The 26,330-nt window shown below is 53.7% G+C and overlaps 1 protein-coding gene across 6 annotated transcripts in view; it reads left to right on the plus strand.

The window, feature by feature from the left end:
• CAMKK2 (calcium/calmodulin dependent protein kinase kinase 2) overlaps positions 1-26,330 on the plus strand; it is a 44,810-nt gene that overhangs the window by 12,166 nt on the left and 6,314 nt on the right. For 4 of the 6 annotated variants that reach the window (XM_053669634.1, XM_053669635.1, XM_053669633.1 and 1 more), the window contains 14 exons: positions 3,288-3,795; positions 7,825-7,872; positions 8,856-8,909; positions 9,638-9,689; positions 12,128-12,261; positions 14,471-14,507; positions 16,188-16,209; positions 16,354-16,442; positions 17,517-17,716; positions 18,291-18,344; positions 20,690-20,763; positions 20,861-20,948; positions 22,065-22,193; positions 26,124-26,224. In XM_053669634.1, coding sequence (XP_053525609.1) covers positions 3,352-3,795; positions 7,825-7,872; positions 8,856-8,909; positions 9,638-9,689; positions 12,128-12,261; positions 14,471-14,507; positions 16,188-16,209; positions 16,354-16,442; positions 17,517-17,716; positions 18,291-18,344; positions 20,690-20,763; positions 20,861-20,948; positions 22,065-22,193; positions 26,124-26,224 — 1,526 coding nt within the window. In that variant the 5' untranslated portion in view covers positions 3,288-3,351. The remainder of the gene's footprint in view (positions 1-3,287; positions 3,796-7,824; positions 7,873-8,855; positions 8,910-9,637; positions 9,690-12,127; positions 12,262-14,470; positions 14,508-16,187; positions 16,210-16,353; positions 16,443-17,516; positions 17,717-18,290; positions 18,345-20,689; positions 20,764-20,860; positions 20,949-22,064; positions 22,194-26,123; positions 26,225-26,330) is intronic. The other 2 variants (XM_053669636.1, XM_053669638.1) reach the window with 1 other exon arrangement.

Raw genomic sequence — 26,330 nt, forward strand, 5'->3', positions numbered from 1 at the left:
CATTGTGGCTCCAGTTATCTTTTTTCTTTTAAGAAGGTTGCCTTTCACACAGTTCCCCCCACCACCACCACCTCTGCACTGGGGACCCCGCCTGCAACCCAGGCATGTGCCCTGACCAGGAATCGAACTGGCAATCTTTCAATTTGCAGGGCAGCACTCAGTCCACTGAACCACACCAGCCAGGGTGACTTTTCACTTTTAAAGTAAAGGTAAATACAGTGAAAAGTCAGTCCCTCCAACCTAGATTCCCCAGTTCTGCAGACCAGTAGTTTTCTCTTGAGGCCACGGTGACCATTTTCTGGTGTGCCTTTCCAGAAATACACACTGTGCACACGTGAGGTCTTTCCCCCGAGGCCAACAACAGCAGGCTAATGTTTTGGGGTTTTTTCCCCCCAGCTAACAGTGTGTCTTGGAGCTAATTCACATTAGAATTTGTAGAGTTACCTCTTTTAAAATAAATGCATGTTTTCTCCTGGGATGCGTGTACTTCGTTTTCTTTACCCAGTCCCCCATGGGTGGTCCTTTCAAACCACACTACGAAACATTGTACTTGTACGTACAATATTTTTAGAAAGATTATTTATTTTTAGAGAGAGGGAGAGAAACACTAGCTGGTTGCCTCTCATATGCACCCTGACTTGGGGCTGAACCTGCAACCCAGGCATATGCCCTGACCAGGAATCAAACCGGTGACGTTTAGGTTTGTAGGATAATGCCCAACAAACTGAGTCACACTGACCGGGGCATCTTGCACACACGTTACTTTTTAAATGTGTGAGGTTGTCTGTAGGATGAATACTCAGGTGCAGAATTGCTCAGTCAAGGGCAAGTGCATTTGGGATTTTGCCAAACTTTGATGAATTTTTGTTTGTAAGGATGGTACCCATTCATACCTCCTGGGGCTACACCAGAATATCGTTGTTATTACATTTCTTGTCTTTGCCTATCTGATAGTTGAGGAAAAAAAGGTTTTCATTGTGGTTTTACTATTATTTCCTTACTTTTTATAAAATGTACATCACACAACACTTACCCTTTTAGGTGTATGATTCAATGGCATTTGTTAAATTCACAGTGTTGTGTGACCATCCCCCTCCTTGCAGAACTTCTTTACCACCTCAGACAGAAACTCTGCCCCCCCTTAAACAATGACCCCTCGGTCCCCTCTCCACCAGCCGCTGGTGACCTCCCTTCCACTCTGTGTCTGAACTCGCCTGCTCCCGGTCTCTCCTGTGGGTGAGGCCATGTAGTACTTGTCCTTAGCATCTGGCTTGTTTCGCTTGGCATGTCCGTAAGGTTCATCCCTCTTGTAGCATGTGGCAGAACGTCTCTCCTTTTCCTGGCCGAAGACCCCAGTGTGTGGAGGGGCCGCATTCTGTGTGTCTGTCCTCAGTGGCTGGGCCCTCAGGTTGCTTCAGGCTTCTGTGAACGACGCTGCCGTGAACACGAGAGTAGAGGTGCCGGCGGCCCAGCTTCCACTTCTTTTTAGCGTGTGCACTTAGGGGAAGATGCGTGGGCTGTGTGGTCACGCCACATTCCACTTTGTGTGGTCCCACCAAACCATGTCGTGGCCGTCTGACTCTGCAGTCCACATCAGGTCCCGGGGTTGGGCTTTGTTGTCCCTGTACCTCGAACGCTGTGTCCGTAGATCATGCCCGTGTCCAGGCTGGGACACCTGTGGCTATTTTCTCGGTGCCTTTCAACTGGCCTTTCCTTGCTCTGTGAGGGCAGGGACCCTCGTCTGCCCGCGTCACCGTCCCAGCTGCCTGACACAGAAGCTGTTCCTGAAATGCTTCTGGCAGGACTGTCTCCAGGGGACAGGTGGCATCTGTCTGCCCCCTGAATTCCAGCAGCGCCCGTGACATTTGTCCAGCAGACTTTGTGCAAACACATGAACCAAAGGTTAATACTCTGTCCCAGAGACGGAGGGAATCGACAGACTGAGGGACATGTCAATCTTTTAAAAACCAACCATTTAAAAACGCTCCTACACCATTCAGTGGCATCCAGTCCCTTCACAGTCTGTGAATTCCAGAACGTTTCCCGGAACCTTTTCATCCCCGGGAGGAAGCCCTGGCCCTATTGGCAGTCGCTCCCTTCCGCCCGTCTCCTCCCCCCACGAGGGCCACCACGGATCTACTTTCTGTCTGCACTTGCCTGTGGGAAGAATTTTGTATGAACAGAATCATACAGACGTGACCTTTGGGTCTGGCATCCTTCACCGAGCGTGACATGTTTGAAGTTTATCTAACCAGTGGCACGTGTCGGTGCCCCCTTCCGGTCAGGGCTGAACCATATTCCTGAGTGTGGACCAGCCAGGCGGCCCTCGTTGGTGGTCCGCTGATGGAGGCGGAGGCTGTTTCCCCGTGGGGCTGTTGTGAATCTCGCTGTTTAGGGAGGTATAGACCCCAGAACAGACTCCCCCCTTCATGTGCTAATTCTCCGTTCAGATTTGTGGAGGAACCACCCAGCTGTTTGATATCTTCATGTTGGGCCTTGTGTTTGCCGCGTCTCTGGCAGGCACCAGCCCAACTAAGTCTGACTCCCCAGATTGGTCTACAATGACCGGTCCGGTCTCACACCATCTGGGTGCCTGTCCTTGGTCTGACCCCTGACCCCTGACCCCCACCTCCCAGCTGAGGATCACTGGCTAAAGAGACCCAACTGCTGTGCAACGGGCCTTGCATTCGGAGACCTCGGACAAATCCCTCAAGCCTCAGTTTCCCCACTGACACTGTGAGGCTCTAAGAGCAAACCGACAACTTGGGGTTCTTGGGAGATTATGTTGATGTGAAGATGTTTTGTAAACTGGAAAGTGCCCCTGGAATCGTTGCCATGGTGAAGTCATGCAGCCCAGAAGTCACCAGGCAGGAGTGTCCTTTGGGCCCGCCCAGCGTTCAAATATTTGAGATCCCATCTAACATTCTGGGTTTAGGGCTGCTTTTGATAAAAAAAAGGGTGGGACGGGGGGAGGACCAGGCAGTTTCGGCCCAGAACCCAGCTTAGCAAGAGCGGGCTGGAGCTGGAAGTAGCCGCCGGCGCTCTATAGCGGGTGTGCAAGCCCACCCTGATTTGGGATTTGCTTATACTTAGTTCCTTTTGGAATTGAGTTTTGGTTTCTTGTTATATGTGTGAGGAGAGACATTTAAAACAAGAAAATGTGGAGTGTCTGTTTCTGTATAGGCTCCGAGGTCAGGTTTTGCCAGATTTTTGGGGACGGACGTCAGCCCAGGGAGGAACGAGGCCCCGGCAGCGGGCGGGGCCGCTGACCCTTCCTCTGTCCGCAGGTGGCGCCGCGGTGGAGGGGAGGGCCCCGGCGAGGCCGCATCACATGAGGTCCGCGCACGCACCATGTCATCATGTGTCTCTAGCCAGCCCAGCAGCGACCGGGCCGCCCCCCAGAATGACCTGCGTGGCGTGGGCGGCAGCAGCAGCCAAGGCCAGAAGCCCTGCGAGGCGCTGCGAGGCCTCTCGTCGCTGAGCATCCGCCTGGGCATGGAGTCCTTCATTGTGGTCACCGAGTGCGAGCCAGGCTGTACCGGGGACCAGGGCCTGGACCGGGATGTGCACCTGGACGCCGACGGCGGAGAAGTCCCCCTGGATGCCGGGTCCCAGGCCCAGCCCCACCTCTCCGGTTGCAAGCTGTCGCTGCAGGAGCGGCCCCAGCTGGACGTGAACGGCCGCTGCATCCGGCCAGCCCAGCCCTCCTCGCCTGCGGGCTCCCCGCAGTCCTCGCCGCGGCTGCCCCGGCGGCCCACGGTGGAGTCACACCACGTCTCCATCACCGGTATGCAGGTGCGTGAGCGGCGGCAGCCGAGCCGGGTCTCCTCGTTCGATAGGCTCCCCCGGAACATTCCTGGTGCCACCAGCTGATTTGGGATGTGACCCTGGGAAACCCAGATGGGGAGGACGGAGAGGGAAGGGAAGGGAACTCAACAAAGGATGCAGTCATGGAGCTGGTGACCCCTGGGCTCCGGGGCTCCATCTGCCTGGGGAGCGGGGGGGCAGGGAGAACATAGTCTCGGAGTTACCCCACAGGAGGCTGGGGAGCGGGGCCTTTCTCACCAACTCCACACATCATCAGTGAGGGGAGCTGTGGGTGAGTGACCTGCCCCAGTGTGGGCAGGGCCTCTGGGGCTGGAGACAGCCTCCAGCAAAGAGGTCAGGTGCTGGTGGTTGGAAATAGTGTTGCGGGCTCAGAAATGGTGCTGGTGGCAGGTCGCTGAGAGGCCTCAAGGCCTTCCAGGGTGGCCCCCTTTGCTGGGTGTTCGAGCCAGGTGCTGTGCTCATACCATGTGTGCGCGTTTCTGACTCAATCCTTATAGTAAGTAAACTTCTGGGAGGTAGGTTAGAACTCAGACACCCCCGTTGCCCCCAAACCCAGATTCACAGGGCGCTGGGTGATCTGTTCTTCCACTTTCTCCTGCATCATCTCCTGATTCACAGACCTCCATCCATTTGCTCCTCCTGAGAATCTTCAGATACGCAGGCTCATATTTTTGCTCTCCCCTGTACTTGGAAGCTCTCCCATCTTTGCAAGGTTATGTCCTTCCGATGTCCGGCTCTCAGCCTAAATGTCACCTCCTTCGAAGGCCTCTCAGGCTCCCTCCCTAAGCAGCTGTCAGTACCCAGGCCCTCGGTGCTGTTGCCCTGCGGACATTGCTGCACGGTGCTCACCACCATCCAGTTGTGTCTTGTGTTTGATTAGTTGCTTAGTGCCTGGCTCCCCCCAGCTAGGGTGTCAGCTCTGCAGGGCGTGGTCCAGTTTACCTTTGTGTCCCCGGCGCCTTGTACAGGCCTGGCACGCAGTAGGAGCGCGACAATATTTGCTGAAGGAACAAATGCATTTTTAATGGGGCGGAGCTTGGAAGTCAGAAATGGCTTTTGAAAGGGGCTGATATTTAACTACAGGTTGAGTGCCAGGTAGAACTTCCACAGTTGGAGATGGACACACACAGGAAGGATCACTGCAGGGGGCGGGGAGTAGAGCATGTGCAAAGGCCCAGAGGTGGCCCTGGCTGGTGTGGCTCAGGGGATTGAGAGCCGGCCTGTGAACCAAAGGGTCGCCAGTTCGATTCCCAGTCAGGGCACATTCTCATGTAAGGGGTACATGAGAGGCAACCACACATTGATGTTTCTCTCCCTCTCTTTCTCCCTCTTTCTATAAATAAATAAATAAAATCTTAAAAAAAAAAGGCCCAGAGGTGGAAGGCATGAGGTAAGGGGAAGGGTGGTCAGGGGTTTAGTGAGTTAGAGTACAGGCCTTTCACAGGGGTCACCACCAGCAACTCTTGCCTCCCCCGCCCACAAGCCACAACGCAGTCACATGACCACAACTGGCTATAAGAGAGGCTGGGAAATGACATTGGCCAGCGCAGGCTGTTGCCACCCTGGATTTCCATTTATAAGGGAGAAAGGGGAGACTGGTATTTGGGGGGCAACAAGGCGACTCTGCCAAGGCCAGAGCTGTGGAAGGCTTCCGAGGCCGGCCGGTCAGGTCAGGACCGGACCCCGGAAGCCGCAGTGAGCTGGGACTTTCATGGACAGAGCAGACCTTTGGAAGATGGAGTCAGCAGCATGTGAGGGTTGGATTAGGAAGTGGCGAGACCCCTTAGGATAGCACTTGCTCTGCCCGTCTCATCCCTCCAGGACTCAGAATGAAAGTAACGCTGGAGAGAAACACTGCAAACAACCGGAAATGTCTACCAGTGAGGGGAGGGCTCTGCGAGCCACGGGGTGCAGCGGGGCCACAGGCCAGAGATGCAGGTCACGTGTGCTGTGACATGCAGCTCTGCAGTGAGAGGAAGTTGAGAAATGCTTTCGTGTGGTACCGCTCACTCCTCCCCTACCCCGCCCCATAAATGCACCTTTAATCGAGAAAGTTCTGGGACCTTATACATCAGGCTGACATCATCAGGTGTGGGGGGAGGGTTAAATTTGTGGAGGTGAACGTTCAAGGGAAATGCTGGGTGTGTGTGTAGCACGTGAAGTTCTGTTTTCTACCGTGTTTCTTTTCCTAGGTGTTCTTCTCGTACCGTCTGACAATCCCCCTGACTGTGTTGAGGTGTAATTAAAGTACAGTAAATATTTCAGGGGTATGATAGGCTCAGGTTTGGTGTAGTTGTACATCTGTATGACTGTCACCCTGGTCCAGATCCCAGACTTTCCCAGCACACCCAGCAATGCATCCCTCCCCCGCCCCCTTCCCCGCATAACCACCCACCTGATTTTAATCATCACAGATTAGTTAGCAAGTTCTAGGTCTTTATATAGGTGGACGTACCCATATAGCTTGGCTTCTTTCACAGCATAATGAGGTTGAGGCTTGTCCGCGCTGCTGCCGACACCAGCAGTTCCTTCCTCTTTATTGCTAAGTGTAGAGAATTCCATTGTTTAAAAATATATATATATATGCCCTGGCTGTTACGGCTCCGTTGGAGCATCATCCTTCACACCAAAAGGTTGCAGGTTTGATTCTCAGTCAGGGCACATATGGGAAGCAACTGATTGACATTTGTCTCTCACATTATGTTTCTCTCCCCCTCTTCCCCTCTCTCTCAAGTCCATAATCGGGTGAGGATTAAAACAAAAATTCCAGCCTTGACTGGGTGTGGCTCAGTGGATTGGGTGCCGGCCTATGAACCAAAGGGCTGGTGGTTGATTCCCACTCAGGGTATGTTTCTGGGTTGGGGGCCAGGTCCCCAGTAGGGGGCGTGCAAGAGGCAACCACACATTGAAGTTTCTCTCCCTCTCTCCTTCCTTTCCCCTCTCTCTAAAAATAAATAAGTAAATATTTTTAAAAACTATTTTTCTGATGTGCCCCAGCTTGTTTATCCATTTATCTGTTGATGGACTTTTGGGTTGTTTTCTGGTTTTTGACTTTTACAAATAAAGCTGTTAAGGACATTTGTACACAAGTCTTTGCCTGGACATGAATTTTCAGTTCTCATGGGTAAATAAATACCCAGGAGCAGAGCAGCTGGGACGTATAGGTGCATGTGCTAAGAAATGGCCAAACTACTTTTCAAAGAGGCCGCACCATTTTAAATTCCCGCAAGCAAGTGTGAAGGTTCTGTATGCCCCCAAATTCTTTGGGTAGTGTTCTTGATTTTAACTAGTCTGTTGCGAGTGGTTTTAATGTATATTTGTCCATGGTTAATGATGTTGAGCATCTTCTCACCTGCTTCTTGATCATTTGTATCTTTTTGGGGGAAATGTCTTTCCACATCTTTTGTTCATTTAAAAATAAGTTGGGTTGTCCTCTTATTAATGAGTTGGAAGAGTTTGTTATGTATTCCGGATCCCAGGCCTTTGTCTGAGAGTAGATAGGTGTTGCAGATAGTTGCATTGTGTGGCTTTCATTTCCTTGATAGTATCTGGAAGAAGGAGAGTTTTCATTTTGGTGAGGTCAGTTCATGATTCATTTCCTTTTACATTTTGTACTTTTTGTGTATCATCTCAGAAGCCTTGGTCCCACGGTTGCTTCTTATACCACTTTGCCTTTTTATGGGACAACGTGGTCATGGATTACTTGTTTAATCTGAAGTGAAACTTGTATCAGTGGAAACAAGCTTTAAAAAAATGGGTGTTAGGAGACTACATGCTGTTCAATTACTTTTTTGCAATGCATAGAAGTTGCTGTTAGGAGTCAGGACCCCGGTTGCCCGCCCTGCAGAGGGACCCGTGACTGGGGATGCTTCTGGGGCGTGAGGAGTGCCCTCTTTCTTGATTTGGGTCCTGGTTTCAGTGTCTGCCTCGTTTGTGACAGATTTATTTAGCTGCAGCCTTACTGTTCCTGTTCCGTGTGTTTCTGCTTCTCTCCAGGACTGTGTGCAGCTGAACCAGTACACACTGAAGGATGAAATTGGAAAGGTTGGTGTCCTCGGGGCTGGGACGTCTTGGATACTGGGGGGCGCCCCCTAGAGTTGGGAGTGGGAGAGGGGAGGCCTTGGAGGCAAGAGTGGGGCAGGGTTGTGATTAATAGTCCATGCATTTTGTTTTTATATCATAATATGAATGTGTTTCTGCAGAAGCACAGACAATGTTGAGGTAAATTCCATATCACTGTGGTGATAGTTACATCAGCCCTTATTAGTGTTGGTTTTTTTCCTCCCCTAAGTTACTCTCACGTCTGTTTTTTTTTTTTTTTGCTTTCGTTTCAGCCAATGGGCAGTGTCATTAAAGGGGTCCAAAACTCACATACCAGGCCGTGGCTGGGTAGCTCAGTTGGTTAGAGCATCATCCCAATATACCATAGTTGCCGGTTCGATCCCCAGCCAGGGCACATTACAAGAATTAACCAATGAACGAATGCATAAAAAAGTGGAACATCAAAATTAATCTCTCTCTCTCTCTAGCTCTCTCCCTCTTTCCATTCTTCCCTCTCTTCCTGTCTTTCTCTGCCCTTTCTTCTCTCTCTCTAAAATCAATGAATAAAAATTAAAAAAACTCACATGCCAATAGAGAGCAAATGCAAATATAAATGAGCAAAGCATGCTGAGTGTGACAGTAGGGAGTGGTGAGGACTGTGGCCAACTGGTAACAAGGAAATGAGGGCTCCGTGCCTGAAGCACACTAGATCGGAGAGCAGAGAGTAGTGAATCTCTAGCAAACCAACTTACGGACATGATTATGGGTCTAATAGTCAGAGCATCTGATTTCCTGAGGCTGGGAACCTGGATTTTTATGTCCAGTCTGTCTGTTTTTAAATGTTGACAACTAATTCAAACTTTCTAAAGACTACAGATCTAGGAAAGACTTGTTCGGTGGGCTGCCAGGCTGTGACCCGTGTTAGGGTCCTCATTTCGCAGATCCTAATTTCTGACGGTATGTCATGGTTGTCTCCCTGCATCCAGGGCTCCTACGGTGTGGTGAAGTTGGCCTACAATGAAAATGACAATACCTACTATGTGAGTATCCACACGCCGCTGCCCACCCCCATGTCTGCCCAAAGCAGGAGACCTCCTTTCCAGCACTCAGCTTCCCGAAAGGTTTTCTTAGCTGTCGTCTCATTTTATTGTTGGCTCATGTTCATGCTGGGCGCCAGGAGGGACGTGCTGTCCCCACTTTACAGATGGGGGTGTAGGGAGGTGAAGTGATGGCCCGGGAAGGAGGAATGAGTGAGTGAATTCAGCAGCCGTCTCCTGTGCTTACTCCGGGCTACCGTTTCTACAGCCTCCGTAGCACCGGGAACCAGGAGGTAGTGAGCCAAATGGCCCTTGGAGCTGAGGCTTTGGAACCAGTCCAGTGTGGCTTCAAATCCTGCCTCTTCCATGTGCCAACGGCCTGATCTTGGGCAAGTGACGTAACTGCTGAACCTCAGTTTTCCTGTGTGCAGTGCAGCCGGCCACACCCGTCCCGTGCCCATCACTCCAGCTCGCTCTTGTCTGGATTCAGTGACGCTGAGTCCAAGGCTTGTGCTCCCCCAGCTGGGGAAGCTGCCCTGGAGCCCCCTTGAGGCTTGGGGGGACTCCAGCCTCCATATAACCTGCCCCTGTCTGATGTCCTCTGGTGACAAGGCACTCACTACATTGTCCCCGAGCCACCAGGGAGCCAAGAGCCCAGGAGTAGAGGGAGCGCCCCTTCCCCACTCCTCCCTCCAGGCTTGAATCAGGACGCAGGCCCTTTTCTCCCACAGGCTATGAAGGTGCTGTCCAAAAAGAAGCTGATCCGACAGGCGGGCTTTCCACGTGAGTCTGGTGGGCCAGGCGGGCCCTGCTCTGAGGTGCAGGGGCTGGGGCAAGGTGGAGGAGGTCCCACTGAACCGTGCCCCCTGCAGCATGCCCTGGGTCGATGCCCCAGAGACAGCACCGGCCCCTAACTGCGGGGTTTTTTAAATTCATTGTCATTAACAAATATTTATTAATGTAACGTAGGTTGTAAGTCAGACAATCCATGAAAGGAAAACAGTTCGGCAGTTTCTCAAAAAGTTAAACAAGAAGTTACTGTGCAACCCAGCATTTCTGCTCCTATGAGTTCACGCAAGAGCACGTTCACACGAAAGCGTGCATGTTAATGCCCACGGAGGCAGCATTTGTAAGAGCCCCAGGGCGGAAACAACCCAGAGGCCTGCCAGCAGGTGAACAGATAAACAAAAGGCGGTCCATCCAAGTGGAACCCTGCTCAGCCACAAAGGGAATGACATGCTGACTCCTGCTAGACGTAAATGAACCTCAGACACAGGCTGCTAACCCTGGCTGGTGTGGCTCAGTGGATTGAGTGCAGGCCTGTGAACCAAAGGATCGTGGTTCGATTCCCAGTCAGGGCACGTGCCTGGGTTGCAGGCCAGTTCCCAGTGGGGGACACACGAGAGGCAACCACACACTGATGTTTCTCTCCCTCTGTCCTTCACTTCCCCTCTAAAGATAAATAAATAAATCTTAAAAAAAAAGAAAGAAAGAAAGAAAGAAACAGGATGCTGAGTGACAGAGGCCAGTTGTAGGAAGGTCCCGTGTTGTGTGATTCTCGATAGATGAAAGTCCAGAACAGAAAAGCCCATGGAGACAGCAGATGGGAGTTTCCGGGGTGGGGGTGTGGAGCGTGGGGGAGACTGCTAGTAGGTATGGGCTTGACCAGCGAGGGGCATGAAAATGTTCTGGACGAGGTGGTGGGGATGGTGGCATAACCTCGTGAATGCACCAGAGACCACTGACTGATAGATTTCGAAGTGGTGCATTTTCCAACATTTAAATACCATGAGATAGTTGAACTGTATCTCCAAAAAGAAGCTGAGAGCAGAACAGCTTCTCAGGAGAACAGGTTTTTCCTGCCTCCCGCCCCTCCCTCCACGCAGCCCCCACTTGCCCTCTCGGGGCCTGGCAGTGGTGGTGCGTGGTCCGTGCAGACCTGTGGGTGAGCGTGTGAGAGGCTGATGCAACAGGATCTCCTGCCAGCCTTGCTGGGCAAAGTGTTAGCGGGGCCTGAAGGGGGAAGTAGATAAGAAACAGGAACCCCATGCTCTCGCCAGGACCCCGGTTTATCCTACTCATCTGAACTCTGAGCTGGATGATACCTTGTGCTATTATTTCTTCATGTATCAAGTTTTGTATCAGTACGCCCCGCCTGCCTCTGACTTCCTTTGAAGACAGATGAGGTCTCGAGTGCTTCACCCACTGGTCACCTCCCTTTCCCCACCAGGCAGGGAGAGGGTACCCGGCTGTTCAGTTTCGCGCTGAGCTACGCTCACCTCTTCCCTCCTTGTTGGCAGGTGCAGTGAGTGTCTCCCAAAATGCTGCCTTTGAAAGAGGAGGCATTGAGTGCCCTCCTTTCCTTTCCCTTTGAACTTGCATCCCGCTGCTCACACACACCTGCTTCTTGCTTTTTCTTCCCCAAGGCTGGTCACGCCCACCTTCAGTGCTGTGGATCACACTCAGACCCTCACTTACGTAGGGCGTGCGGCCCAGTGAGTTTTAACCTTGGGTCCTTCCATCACTGGGACCTTTTGGCTGTCGGTGGCTACAGGGACAAGCAGTGAAAAGACTGCTTTTCTTTTTGGCGTAGTCTTTTTTTTTTTAAAGTATTTTATTTTAAAACAAGTCTGTAAAAGTAGAAGTCACAGATGAAACTACAAATTACTCGGACAGGTTAGCAGATTAGCTTTTGGTGGGAGTGGAGTTTGGAAGCGCCGGGTGTTTGAGGGCATGCTGAGGTCTGCCCGGATCCTGTCCCCAGCCCTTGTCACTAATCTGTGAACATTTCTGTCCCAGTTTTTCGTTGTGTGTGTGCGTGTTTTTGTCTTGTCAGCCCTTAGTCTTTTCCTCTTTCTGACCCCATTTTATGTGTTGGCTGTTTCAGGAGTTGAGGCGATGCGGGGTGATGTTCTTGAGCCCCGGGGAGGGGGAGTGATGAACTCACTGATGTGTTTAGAGTGTCCAGGCAGACCCCCGACTTTTCTCCCACTGCACTGAACTGACCCTCCCAGTGGCCAGGGAGGTGCAGGATGGGAAGGAGGATTGACCGAAGGCCAAGCAAGGGGCTTGTGCTTCCGGTCTCACTCCTCGTCAGTCAGTGGCAGGAGAGGCGGGTGAGGAGAAGGCTGAGCAAAGCTCCCGGTGGCGTCCAGCACTCCAGCCCTCTTTGCCGTGATGTCTCTTCGTTGTGACCCTGAGGTAGCTCGTGTCTCCTTCAGGTCGCCCCCCGCCCCGAGGCACCCGGCCGGCCCCAGGGGGCTGCATCCAGCCCAGGGGCCCCATCGAGCAGGTGTACCAGGAAATCGCCATCCTCAAGAAGCTGGACCACCCCAACGTGGTGAAGCTGGTGGAGGTGAGGCCCATCGGGGGGGGGGGGACACGCAGAGGAGCCCCTGGCTGTGTTGTCACCTGGATGCCACACCGATGCTTCCCACAGAGAGCCAGTCACACCCAGTAGCTTACTGCCTGGCTGAGTAGTAGGAACGGCCTCAGGCTCCGTCCCCCTGGTATTTGATGTAATCCCTCCCTGCTCCCCCATCGCCCCACTCACTCCGGAGTTTTACAGATGGAGAAATTGAGAGGCTCAGATGGATACTGAGGCTGGCCCTTTGCTCACTTCTGTCACTTTGGAGCTGGTTCTCTTTCTGCTGCGTGTGCGTGTATGTGTATGTGTGTGTGTGATTGTGACATCAAAGCAGCCATACACCTCTAAACAGGTGGGCGCGGGTGGGTTGCGAGAGGACTTTAGTCACAAAACCGGGCACAGGGCCGGCAGCGTCGGTCTGCATCTGGCCAGCCGCTCTGGGCCAGCGGTTCTCGTGCTCTGGTGTCAGGCCTCGTTTACGCCCTTGAAAGTTATTGAAGACCCAACGGGCTTTCGCTCATGTGGGTTACATTTACTGATACTTGCCGCAGGGGAATTTAAAACTGAGGGATCTAAAAATTGTTAGTTCACGTACCACAAGAATCCTACTTATATTAATATAAGTGATACACTGGTATGAAAAATAACTATATTGTCTGAGCAAATAGTATGTAACGGGAAGAGTGGTGTAGTTCCGCATTTTTGCCAGTTTTTGTTACCGTGACTGCCTGGCTTCACGGAAGACAGCCGGGTTCCCCCATCTGCTCCTGCACACAGCCTGTCGTGACGTCACATGCCTCACGGCTCCTGGAAGAGCCCGCTGTACCAGTCAAGACTGAGAATGAAAAAGGCCAGTACTGTCTTCGTTTTAGAGTAAAAGCAGTTTAGACCTCACGGACCCCCTGGAAGCACCTTGGGGACGCCCAGAAGTCCCTGGACCACATTTAAGGCACCTCCGGTCCAGGTGACAAGGACCCGTAAACTGTGTGAGAAACACTTTGTTGGCCGTGTGTTCCCGGCCCGTTGGAAGTACGAGTGTGGTGCAGCCAGCCTCTCAGGGGAGGCTTCTCCGGGGCAGTGATGTTTGAGGCGGCCCAGTTACCAAGGGTAACATGGGGGAAGGAACAGCATGTGCAAAGGGCCTGAGGCCTCTGCTTGGAGGGGCACGTTCTGGCCTTCGGTAGGTGCGAGAGTCAGCAGTCACTGTTGACTGGGGCCTGTGGGGGGAGGACTCCAGGTGGGCCAGACACTAGGTGTGCTTCCACCCCCCCAGTGCAGGGCTTCGGGCTCCAGGTGGGCTGCCCCAGGCCTCTGCCTAGAGGTGGTCACCCTTTTCTCGGGGCTCTTTCCTGTGGATCTTGGGTGACTGGGGAAGCTGAGTGTGATGTGGGGAGAGGCAGGGGGACCAGTCTAGCCAAGGAGCCTGCCTTTGTTTCTTCTGAAAGAAGAGAGGCTGCAGGATCTTGAGCAGGCATGTTAGACTCGTTAGAGGAAGCCCAAGGGCGCTCGTTAGCAGCTGGCTCTGGGTCCTGGCGAGTCTCCCTCCTTCCTGCTGCCCCGTAGCATGTGGCCTCTCCAGGCATCAACACTGCTCGTTCATCAGGTGTTTCCTGAGCACCTGCTCTGAGCCTCGCCCTGTACAGGGCCCCATGGAGGCCACTGCAGTGTGTCCCCAGCCTGGTGCCTGCCCTTTGGGGGAAGGAGAGATCCGGTGGAGATAGTGAGAAGGTGGGAGCAGAGGCCATGAGAGGAGGGGACAGAAAGTGCTGTGGCACTTCCAAGCAGGGAGGCATCCTGTCCTGCTGGGGTCGGGGAGAAGGGGTCAGGATTTGAATTTGCACCTTGAGGACCCGTCCAGCTGTCTCCTAGGAGGCAGGTGGGATTCTTACTCAAGCTGAGGTGTTTCCCACGGAGGAATTTGCCTCGTCCCTTTTGTAACCTCCTTTCCGGGTGGCTTGGACGCTTGAGGGTTGGGCTAGATGGTGCTCACTTTCCAGATGGTCCTTCGGATCGCACGCTGCGTTTGTCCCTGTGCCCTTCACCTCAACGGGGGGAAAATGGGCCGTGCGGCCTTCCTGTTGGCAAATGCAGTCAGGTGGAGGCTACTTCCTCTCTGCTCATACCTGTTCTCTCTCTCTCTCCCTCTCCCTGCTCCCTGCTCCTGTCTCCGGCCTGTTCCATGTGGCCGTGCCATCAGGTCCTGGATGACCCCAATGAGGACCATCTGTACATGGGTAAGACTGCAGCCCTTGCCTTCTGCCACCCCCGCTCAGGCCGCTGTGCCTGCCAAAGCCCAGTGTCCTCTTGGGGCAGCCCTGCCCCTGACCTCTCTCACCGAGGACAGCAGCTCCTCTCCTGGTTCAGTGGGGCCCCACAGTGACCCCACAGAACGCCGTGAAGGAGAGGAGCCCTGGCTGGCATGGCTCGGTTGGTTGGAGCATTGTCCTGCAACTGTAACTGAAAGATTGAGGGTTCGATTCCCAGTCAGGTCATGTACCTAGGTTGCAGGTTCAGTCCCCCATCTGTGTACCCATGATCCCTGGTTTGAGTGTGTACAGAAAGCAACCAGTTGATGTTTCTCTGTCGTACTGAAGTTTCTCCCCCTCCCTCTCTCTCTAAAAAGCAATGAAAAAATGTCCTCAGGTGAAAAGTTAAAAAAATTATTTAAAAAAAGTTTGTGAAAGAAAGAACCGTAAAAACATGAATATTACAGAACGGCAGTTTCTCCAGATGTGGCACCATCCCCACGTTAAGTGTATAAAATGATTTTAGCTGGCGCGTGGGCAAAGATTAACAAATCTTTGATTAATCATTATGGGCAGGTTCCAAAGGTGGCAGCACCATGGCGACCAGCAAACCTGAGCAGGGTTAGGGAGCCAGGAGTCCAGGCTGGGGGACTGGGAAGTAGAGTGGCGTTTGTGCAGGACCAGATGGCAGAGGACATGGTACACCCTTGTCAAACCTTGCCTTGTACGCTGAACAAGAAGGGCACCATGGGATGGTCTAAGCAGAGAAGTCTAGTCAGTATAAAAAGAACCATGACCCACGTTCCAAAGGAGTTTCATGTGGATGCACAGTGTCACGGCAGTTTCTCACTTCCTGAGGTGCCCTTGTGACACGGAGCCATGCTGGCCTTTGGTATTTGACTCCGACGGTTTGGGGGCTCTCTCCAGGGCAGGCCTCGGCAAGGGTCCTGCAGCTGCAGGCCTGGCCCTCAGTGGGTGGAGGACGCGATCGATATTTCTGGAGGTTAAAAACGTCCCACCCGCCGCTTAGCCCCGAGTATGGTTAAGCTGTGAGCAACTGAAAATAGACCTGTTTCAGCAGGCCAGCTTCCCCCATGCCAGTGGATTTATGGTGCTTGGGTGGGTGGGAGGAGGTGCGGAAATTCATGAAGCAGCTTTTGAAAGTTGAGACTTACATAACCGAGGCAGGAGAGGCCAGAGCGGAGGGACCGGCGCCCCTGTCTGTGGTCTTCACGTCAGCGCACAGCCTTTGCTTTGAGCCGAGGTCCGTAGCCAGAGCGCCTTTGCCCTAGCTCGATTCTGCCCGAGGCTGTTGATGAACTTGAAGCCAAGGAGGGGCCCTAGGGGAGTCCAGTTCCTCTCCTTACTTCTTGGTGGGTTTTTTTTTTTTAAGAATTTATTTATTTATCTTTAGAGGGGAAGGGAAGGAGAGAGGGAGAGAAATATCAATGTATGGTTGCTTCTGTTGCATCCCCTGCTGGGAACTGGCCCCTGCTGGGAACTGGCCTGCAACCCACGAATGTGCCCTGTCTGGAAATCGAACCGTGATCGTCTGGTTTGCAGGTCCACGCTCAATCCACTGAACTTCTTGGTGTTTTTAGGGGCAATTGGGAGGAAGGCAGGTTTCCAGTTTCCAATGTAACAGTTTATCCCTTCTCTTCCCTACAGTGTTTGAACTGGTCAACCAAGGGTGAGTGTCCCCTGGCCCCCGGTGGGTGTGACGCCCAAGGCTTCTTGGGCTGCGGAGCTGAGCGAGGCGGTGCGGGGTTCAGCGGCGAGAGGAGGTGCGGGCCGGGCGTCTGTTTCGCTTCTCACGCGTGTGCTGCCCTTTCAGGCCGGTGATGGAAGTGCCCACCCTCAAACCGCTCTCTGAAGACCAGGCCCGTTTCTACTTCCAGGATCTGATCAAAGGCATCGAGTACTGTGAGTGGGGCCTGTGGGAAGAGTCTCTCGCAGGGGTGCTGACCATGCCCAGGAGCAGGGAGTTGCTCATTTTCCTCCTGGAGCTCAAGGAGGCGGGTGGGAAACTCAGTTGTCTGAGGTGCAGAGTCATGGGCAGCTGCAGATCCCTGCCTGGGGCCATGCCCCTGGCCATGGAACCCCTTATTCCTGCCACTGTCCCTGATTCACAGCAACCCCGGGACAGGGAGCCTGTTTATCTCCTGGAACCTCAGTTTCCTCATCTGTAAAATGGGAACAAAGTATCTCTCACCTGGGCCGAACTCAGCAGGGGCACATCAGCGGTTCTGATCAGCTAGTGAATCTCCTGCTTCTAGTTGTTAAACATTTTCACTCTTCTCCTTGCCTGTCACATCAGGATTGTTGCAAGATTTAAATGGGAAGGAATTCACACAGGGCTAGGCCCCAGACTGGGCAGTCAGCACAAGAAGCTGCTGGTCCTATTGCCCATACCATCACCTCCTCCTCCATCATCACCATCCTCCTCCATCATCACCATCCTCCTCCATCATCACCGTCCTCCTCCATCATCACCATCCTCCATCATCACCATCCTCATGACTACCACCACTGAAGAAAGGCAGGAACAGCTAGCCAAGTCCCCAGTCCTGCTTTGTGTTTGCTCTTCTACTTGACCTGCTGTAGTTGCTGCAGGTTCGGTGAGCTGGCTGAGTGTCGGCACAAGTAAATGAACATCGTTTGTCACAAGTCTTGAGGCTTCTGGCTCCACAGAAACTCTCTCTGCTCTGTCACTGGCGACTGAGACGGTCCCATGCAAATCCCGATTGTTCCTGGCAGCTGGTGGTTTGCTCCTGACTTTTGAGGCCGGGGAACATCCTTAAACACCTCTTCCCCCTTATCTTTCGGAGCCGTGGGTGTTGTCTAGTCCAGCAGGTCTTGGTGGGGGAGGATTGGCGGGGGCCCGTGGGAGAACAGAGGTCCCCACGCCTGTGGGCCTGGGCTACGGGGGCCGCATGGATCCGCTCACGTGGTTTTCCTGCGCACCTCTCCCTCATCTGGCATCTCCCTTGTCCCTAGTGCACTACCAGAAGATCATCCACCGGGACATCAAACCTTCCAACCTCTTGGTCGGAGAAGACGGGCACATCAAGATTGCCGACTTTGGTGTGAGCAACGAGTTCAAGGGCAGTGACGCGCTCCTCTCTAACACCGTGGGCACGCCCGCCTTCATGGCTCCCGAGTCGCTCTCCGAGACCCGGAAGATCTTCTCTGGGAAGGTAGGTTTGAACCTGCCTGAGATGCCGAGTTCGGCCTGTGTTTGGGGTCCTTTCGCTGGTCAGTGGCAAAAACCCAACTCAGCAGTGGAACCTGTTACATAATGTAGATGAGCGATGTCCCTTTGGCCTTGGGTTTGGATGGATGCAGAGATTCAGATAGGAGTCCGTCTGTCCATCCCTTAGGTCTGTTTTCCTGAATTGGTTTCCTCCTCAGGTGGGTTGGTCACCAGCAGGTCCAGGCCACTTTCTATCAGTTTACCAACCTCAGTAGAAAGACTGGCTTCCTGAAGAGCTGCAGCAAAAATTGTGGGGTTGACTGTGATTGGCCCAGGATGGGTCATGTGCTCATCCTTGAACCAATTACCATGGCTTGGGGAAGTGCTGGGTCGTGTGCCCACCCAGAGGCTGGGGGCAGGATCACCTCCAAGGACTCGGAGTCGAGAAGTGGCTCCCCAAAGAAAAGCTGGCTCCCCAAAGAAAAGCGGGAGGAGTTGATGCTGGGCGGGCAGAAGAGGTCGATGCCCTTCATCTACCACCGTGTCCCCTCACATGAAGCTCCTTTTTTTCCTTGCAGGCCCTGGATGTGTGGGCCATGGGTGTGACGCTGTACTGCTTCGTGTTCGGCCAGGTAACAGAGCGGGGGTATCCTGCCTCCTGAGTGTGGCTGGGTGGCCCCCTTGGATCAATAGTTCCCTTTGCAGGGAGACAGTATGTAGTCATTTACAAGTCGTATAACTTCATTTCCACAGTTAGATCTGAATAGGAAAAAGGGTGCCTTCTCAAAGGTACCTGTCCGTACATGATAGTCCTGTCTGTGGAGGGCTGGGCAGAGGCTTGGAGAGGTTGTAAATAGTTGGTAGGTTTGGGGCCAGCACAGCAAATGTGCCTGCCATTCTCTCCTATCCTAAACCCGAGACAGACATCACTAATCAATACCTGCATTTTGCCTCCTGAGGCTGATCCTACTTTGGTGTTCTTCTGAACATACCGTTCCAAGAAGCCATTTGTTGGAGGGATAGAACTGGAATGGAAGTTAAAATCCCTTTGGCATTTTTGATTTAGGGAGTACTGGTGTTTCTTTTTTGGTCCTTTTTTTATATTGTTGATATTTAGTGGCTTATATTTTTAACTCTGAAGTTATGATTGATTACGTGAACAATAAAAGCACGGATTTTCCCTTTTGAAGAGCTTGTGTTCCTATTGAGGAAAACTTCAGAAATGGGTTCTGTCAGGACAGAAAGGAGTTTGTCATCTCCTCCCCCCAACATTGTATCAGAAAATTTTCAACCACAGAGCAAAGTTGAAAGAATTGTACAGCGAACACCCACACAGCCACCCCCTGGGTACTGCCATAAAGAATCTCAGCTTTATCACATGTCTGTCCTCAGTCTGCCTTTAAATTATTATTTTTTTAATTTTAGAGTAAGTTACCAACATCTCTACCATTGCTACACTTCCAGTGTGTCAGAGTGTGAGTGTTAGCTGGAGCTCACTATTTGTTGGAGGTTCTCGGTAAAATTAGTGACATGTAGTGAAATGTACAGATCTTAACTGTACTCTTCAATGAGTTCTGTCAAGTGGATACACCTGTGTAATCCAAACTCCTGTCAAAAGTTACTGCTCTTAATGAAATCATTTTCCTTGGACAGGAGTGGAGCAGCTCACTTTCTGAGACTTTTTCCAACCTTTTAAGCACTCACATAAAGAAAGGCTCTTTTTTCCGGGGTAACATCTGGGCTCTTCTGGGTCAGGCCCCCTGCTGGGTCAGGCCCCCTGCTGGGCGAGGCCCCCTGCTGGGTGAGACCCTCGCTGGGTGAGCGCTGATTTGTCACCCTGGGGGACGGTGCATGGATGGCTGCAGAGTCAGCCCAGGCTGGGCTGAAATGCCAGCTCTGCTCTTCCTGGGATGTGTCACCTCTCTGAGTTTCCATTTTTCTCTTCTGTAAAGTGAGAATAATACCGATTATTGCATATGGCTATGGAGAGGATAGATGGGAATCATGCAAGCACTCATTAATTCAGTAAGTCACAGGTGGCAAACACAAGGCCCACGGGCGGAACCCGGCCCTCCACCTTGTTTTATCTGGCCCGGCACCTTGTTTCTACTGGGTGGCAGCGCCGAGCTCTCGCTTAAACTGTGAAAGAGTAGCTATGTTTATACATCCCTAAAATTACATTCGGTCCTTTGAAGGCGACCACGAGGCTGATGTGGGCCCCGGTGAAAATGAGTTTGACATCCCTGCAATAAGCAGTTACTGAGCCCCTGCTTGGTGCCGGGGATGTTCCTGTGCAGTGAGGAGTCAGCAGTGAGCAAGACAGACAAACATCCCGCCCCCTTAGAGCTGCTGTTCCGATGCGGGAGGTAATAAACAAATACATATGTAACGTAATGCAGGAGGTAATAAATACATTAGGAAGGCACAAGTGGTGAGTTAGTAAATAAATACACATGTAACACAATGGTGAGTTCAATATGAATGTAACAGCGTCAGGGATAGGTGCTGTGAGGAGAAGGCTCGTGGTGTGGGCAGTGGGCAGGGCAGGTCTGTTTCAGGCAGGAGCTTGGGTAGGCCTCCCCGAGGTGTGCTTTGATTAGACACCTGAATGGTAGGAGAAAACAGGCCAGGCAGGTGTTAGTGGGGAGAACTTTTCAGGCAGAGCAGCCAGTGAAGTGTTGGTCCTGAGAGAACTCAGTACAAGGCCCGGGTGAGCCCTCCCGGCCGTTACTGTGGTGACTTGTTCTTGGAATTATTATTGTCCACACGGTGGGTGGGTGGAGAAGGGTGTTTGCTTCCCCCCCCCGATCCTTCTAGGACTTGGTCGGGGAGGATATGAAAACTGCTCCCTCCCTAGATCAGGCCACTGGGCTGTTCGTGTCTGTGCTGTGACCCACGTGGGCTGGCCCCAGCACAGGGCGCCCTCTGCAGGACGGGTGTGCCTGCCATCCATGGGCGCTCCTGTCTCCCTTCACAGTGCCCGTTCATGGACGAGAGGATTATGTGTTTACACAGCAAGATCAAGAGCCAGGCCCTGGAATTTCCAGAGCAGTGAGTATCACCCAGCCGTCCTGACTCACCACCTTCTCTGAGCCTTACATGGTCCTGGGTCTCTCTTTCAAACTGCTGACTTGTCTGTCACCCCCAGGCCCGACATAGCCGAGGACTTGAAGGACCTGATCACCCGCATGCTGGACAAGAACCCCGAGTCAAGGATCGTGGTGCCAGAGATCAAGGTACCTGGGGGCCGCCGCTGCCCTGTGGGGTGCGTGCCACTAGCTTGGCCTGTGTTCTCTGCTTGGAATTGTTTGGCTCAACCCTGCCTTGGCCAGGCCCCTCGCCCCACATCCGTCGTGCCACGCCCTCCTTGGCATCGCTGCCCTGCCATGTTCTGGGCCTCTGGGTTGCTGGGGGCTAGGAGGGGACAGGGGGGGATTTGGGGCCTGTGCTGATGTGATTGTGGAAGTGGAATCTGCTGCCTGTGGGCAGCGAGCGCTCACTTCGTTTGGCTTGGGCTGGTGGCATCCACCCTCCTCGGACTGCACCCAGGCCTCTGTGTGCTCCATGCCCTGGCTGCCCAAGTCCTGGGCCCTTGCCTTGACCCTGCCTATCCGAGTGAAGATTGCAGTGAGGGTGGGTGGGACTCAGAGAGCAATTTGACTCCGCTCCTCATGCTGGCCTGCCAAATTCCACCCTGTAGCAGAAAGCACTGTTGAGAGAGACCCCGCTTACCCCTACACTGCAACCGAGGCACATGCACACATCTGGCCCTTTCAGAAACCTGGAGATTTGCTTTGGGAACCTCTGGGCACCTAGCCCACTAGCCTTTGAAGGTGGGGAAGCCCAGAATGTTACAGAGGAGGGCTTGGACCCTGGGGGGATATAGTGGGGGGCAGAGCCCAGCATGGTTCCTCTCTGTACTGTGTCCTTCCAGCTGGTCTTGGCCACGTGCCTCCCTGAGCCTCTGTTTGCCCTTCTGTAAAATGGGGCGCATGCTGCCTATCTGAGCTGAGCTTCCCGGGGACCAGGGAGAGCTGCTGAAGAGTGATGGGGGCTTCTCGGGCAGCCGTGAGGGGTACATACCAAATTTCAGTCACTTCCTGCCAAGCCCAGGGGCCAGATGAAGAATCTGGGCCACGCACATCCCAGCCTCATAGCTCCCTCCCACTCTCTGGCTCCCGTCATTTCCTCCCACCTTGCTCCCCCCCCACCTCTGCCTGGCTTATCCGCTCTCTTGCCTGTCTGGCCTCAGGCCACTGCCTCTCCCCTCCTGCATCCCTTCCCTGGCTGTGCTGTCCCGCCTTCGGGAGCCAGCTGCGCCCACCCCTCACCCCTCCTGTCGTTCCTTGAAGCTGCACCCCTGGGTCACGAGGCATGGGGCGGAGCCGCTGCCATCTGAGGACGAGAACTGCACGCTGGTCGAGGTGACCGAAGAGGAGGTCGAGAATTCGGTCAAACACATTCCCAGCCTGGCGACCGTGGTAAGGGGGCTGAGCCACTGACCAAGAGCAGGGACAGAGAGAGTCACCAGGGACGGGGCCCTGCGAGGACAGGCTGGGACACCGGGGCATCTGAGACACAGACGCTGGGCCTGAAAGTCGGGGGATGGCTGGCTGTGACCCCGACCTACGGCCTCAGCCTCTGGGCCTCGGGCACACATCTGGCCAGGTGCCCCTGTGTCTTCTAACCTTAGTTCTGCCTGCAGCCAGTGCTGATGTCACTGTAGGGAGGGGCAGCCCCTCTCCAAGGACCCTCTTGCCCCTTCCTGAATTCCTGCTTTCAGAGCACGTTGGGGCGCAGAGGAGTTGAGGGACCTGGGCAGTGCCAGGGAAGGAGCTGGAGCCCAGGTCTGTGGGACACGGTTCCCACCAGGGTGGGTCTCCCGTCTCCAGAGGGAAGGCTTAGCTCACCTTGTGTCCAGTGTGGGAGTAGCTCCAGGGCTAGGGGCAGGGCTCCCACTGCACACGCCTCAGCCTCAGTGAGTCAGCCACTGGCCAGATTCCTGCCGCCAGGACGCCTGGCTCCAGGGGGGAGACCAGGACCCACAGGGCCCAGGCAGCGGTCCTGGGGTGGAATCCAGCTGGCCACCCACCCACCGTGGCCGCCTCCAAAGCCCCAGCCTGCGTCGGGCCAGCAGAGAGGCAGGGCCCTGGGCTCTGGACGGGGCCCAAGTGACCAACCGCCCCTCTTGGAGCCACTGCTGGCTCCTCCTCTCCCAGCTTCGCACCCTCCCTCCTGCTTCCTTTTTCTCTCCTTCCTCCAAACCTCGAGGCCCTGGGCAGCCATCCACTCCCACCTTCCTCCTCCTTCCCCACCTGGAGCCTCTGCGTGACCTTCACTGTTAGAAACTCACCCACACCCACCCACTCTTTGTCACCCACCCACGGCACCCAGGTCCTGCGCTCAGAGTGGGGCAGGTGGCTGGCATCGGGCCCCAGAGCCCACCATGGGATGTCCCTGGGAGAAGGTGTCTGGCCCTGGAGGTCTGACCCATCACTGGTTGTTCGGGAAGCACTCAAACACCTCGTGGGTTCTCAGGCCTGTGCGGGGGGCAGGGGGCCGTGATAAAACCGACATGGTACCTGCCGTCCTGGACAGGCAGACGCTGAGCACACAACCAATAAATAACGAATGTTCAGGTAACGGAGGGGCCGGAAGATGTTCCCCTCCATGGGGGTGGTTTGGAAAGTCGCCGCAAGAAGCTGCCGTGCACTGAGAGGCAGGCAGCACGACTGGGGTGGGCGTTGGAAAGATACGCCTTGGAGAGTGGAGTGCGAGGCAGTGGAAGAAGTTGGGGAGGGGGCTGGAGCAGGAAGTCGGGCCCCCACCTGGCACCCGGCCTGTGCTGGCCACGGGGTTACAGAGATGAACTAGGTCCAGCTCCAGCCCTTGTGAGGCTCCTGGCCTCGTGAAAAGATGGGTCCTTGTCTGCTTTGCACGGTGACGGGCCAGCGCAGAGCAGGGACTTCAGAGAGGAGCATCTCCTTCCACGAGTTCCTGGGGGCAGGCGGGGGAGGGGTTGGCTGGTTAGATGAGGCCATGGGGGAGGAGCAGGGCAGGGTGGTCTTGCCAGGGGCCGTCGACCTCTGCAAAGGCCCAGGATTGAGGGGTTGGGGTGCCCTGGGGGCTGCAGAATAAAGGCCCTCACCAGGAGCATGGCCTTTATTCTCTAAGTCAGTATTTTTTTCTTCTTCTTCTTTTTTATTGAGAAAGAATTCATGGGACATAGACTGAACCATTTTAAAATGAACAACACTGTGGCATTTGTCACATGGATGGTATTACGAGGCCATCACCACTCACCTCGGTAGTTCTGGAACACCGTCACCTTAAAGGAAAGCCTGTCCCCGTTAGCAGTCACTCCCCTCTCCGGCCCCTGGCGCCTGGCACTCACCAGTCTGTTTCCAGTTTCTACAGACTTGCCAATGCTGGACAGTTTCTATAAAGGGAATTATGTCATCTTGTGTCTGGACGCTTTGATTTAGTAGAATGTTTTTGAGGTTCATCCGCATCATAGCAGGTCACTCCCATGGTCGAGTAATATAATAGCCCACTGGGGAGACCACATTTTATCTCTTCTTCAGTTGGATATTGAGGTGTTTCTACTTTTTAATCAGTTAAAAAAAAACTCCACTGTAAATCAGTGTTTTTTTTGTGTGTGGTTTTTTTTTTTTAACACTTAGCAGCAAACCCTTAAAAAATCAACTCAGTACCTGAAACAGCTTGAAGAGGCACCACGCTCTGCCAGGAGGGGGTGGGGGGCCCCATCCTTGAAAAACTTCACAGGACACAGTAGCCAAAAGCATCAACAAAAGGTGACTGGTTCACTCCCTTCCTCAAGAACCTCCCATGGCAACCTGGCTGGCAACAGGCTAAGTTCCAAACTCCTGTGGGCGAGGGACTCGAAGTCAGGGAGTGAGGGAGTCAGATCTGGGTGTTAGAAAGTGTGGGGGCAGGTTGGCTGGGTGAGACTGGGCACCAGGTGGCAGAGGAGGGCAGCTGAGCGGCAGCCGAGGGGCACAATGAGGGGTGGTACCTTTCCCCCGAGGGTCCTCTTCTCAGACACGTTTCCCAGCTCAGTCTGTTAGAGCAGGTTGGGGTGGGGAGCGAACCAAAGAGGACCCACACGTGGCCGTGGGCAGGCCGACCCCCAGCGCCTCTTAGGACGGCCTTCGGGACCTCTGAGAGTCTTTGTCCTCACACCAGCCTGGCTGTCCCCAGTGTCCGGGATGTTCCCTGAGCTCCTTGCACTTGGACAGGTGTGTCTCATTCTTGATGACAGTGCAGTGCTCTGAGAAAACGGTGTCCTTGGGTGATGCTGGTGGGAATAGAAAATGGTACAGCCACTGCCGAAAACAGACTGGCCATTCCTCAAAATGTTAAACGTCATTACTATGTGATCCAAGAATTTCACTCCCGGATATACACCCGAGAAATGAAAGCATTTTGTGTGGACAAACATGTCTACACAAAAACTTGGATGCAAATGTTCAAGCATTTTTTACAACCACCATCAAGTGGAAAGAAGCAATGTCCACCAATGGAGGAGTGGATAAAGAAAATGTATTTATACCCATACAGAGGAATATTATTCGGCCATGAAAAGGAGTGAAATACTGATACAACGTAGCTGAACCTCGAAAACATGCTGAGGGAAATAAACCAGCCAAAGAGCCGCACACTGTGCGTCCACTCACGTGACCTGTCCAGGAGAGAGACATTTACAGGGACGAGAGCAGACTGGTACATGTTGGGCACAGGGAGGTCTGCTGATGAGGGTGACTGCTAATGGGGAAAGGGCTTCCTTTTGGAGTGACGGAAGTGCTCTGAAATTAGCTATACTGAATGTACTAAAACCAGGGAATCAGGGACTTTAAAGTGGTGAACTTTATGCTGTGGGAGTTATATTTCAGCTACAAAGCTGTACAGCACCCCTGTACCCCATTATTTCTGGGAAGAGATAGTTGGTTTCTTGTCAGCGTGGTCAGTTTTCACCAAGCATAGAGACCCGGCCTTGAAGGTGAGGCAGGTTGAGACAGGTTGGTGGCTCGGCAGAGACCTGCTACCAGGGGCAGTGATGGCCGGCTGTCCGGGAGCGCAGCGCCCCCTAGGGGTTGGGTGAGCTCAAGGCTGGAGATTGTGTCTGGGCTTGAATGTCAGACCAAGGAGTTGAGGGCCCTTTTCTTGTGGGCAGCCAGGAAGCCACGGGAGGTTTGCCGAGTGGACCAGTTGACTGGTGGTGGCTTTGGCTGCTCTGTCCCAGATTCTGCCCTGTGTCTCCCAAAGGCCTGCCATCGACCACAGGCTCTGGGAGCTGGCGAGGGGCTGGGGAAAGAAGGATGTTGGCCCTAGGGAAGATGTTGCCGGGAGCGCCCCCTCCAGGTGGCTGAGCCTCCTGTTCTCCCCTTCAGATCCTGGTGAAAACCATGATACGAAAACGCTCCTTTGGGAACCCGTTCGAGGGCAGCCGGCGGGAGGAGCGCTCGTTGTCAGCGCCCGGGAACCTGCTCAGGTGAGTGTCCACCTGTCTTCCTGTGCGGGGGGGTGGGGGTGGGGCAGACCTAGCGCAACCCTGTCCAGCACTCTTGCCTGGGCCCCCATGCCTGGAGAGGCGCCAT

The sequence above is a fragment of the Artibeus jamaicensis genome, unplaced genomic scaffold, assembly GCF_021234435.1.
Source record: "Artibeus jamaicensis isolate MK-2021 breed Jamaican fruit bat unplaced genomic scaffold, CSHL_Jam_final contig_525, whole genome shotgun sequence".
Classification (NCBI taxonomy): Eukaryota; Metazoa; Chordata; class Mammalia; order Chiroptera; family Phyllostomidae; genus Artibeus; species Artibeus jamaicensis.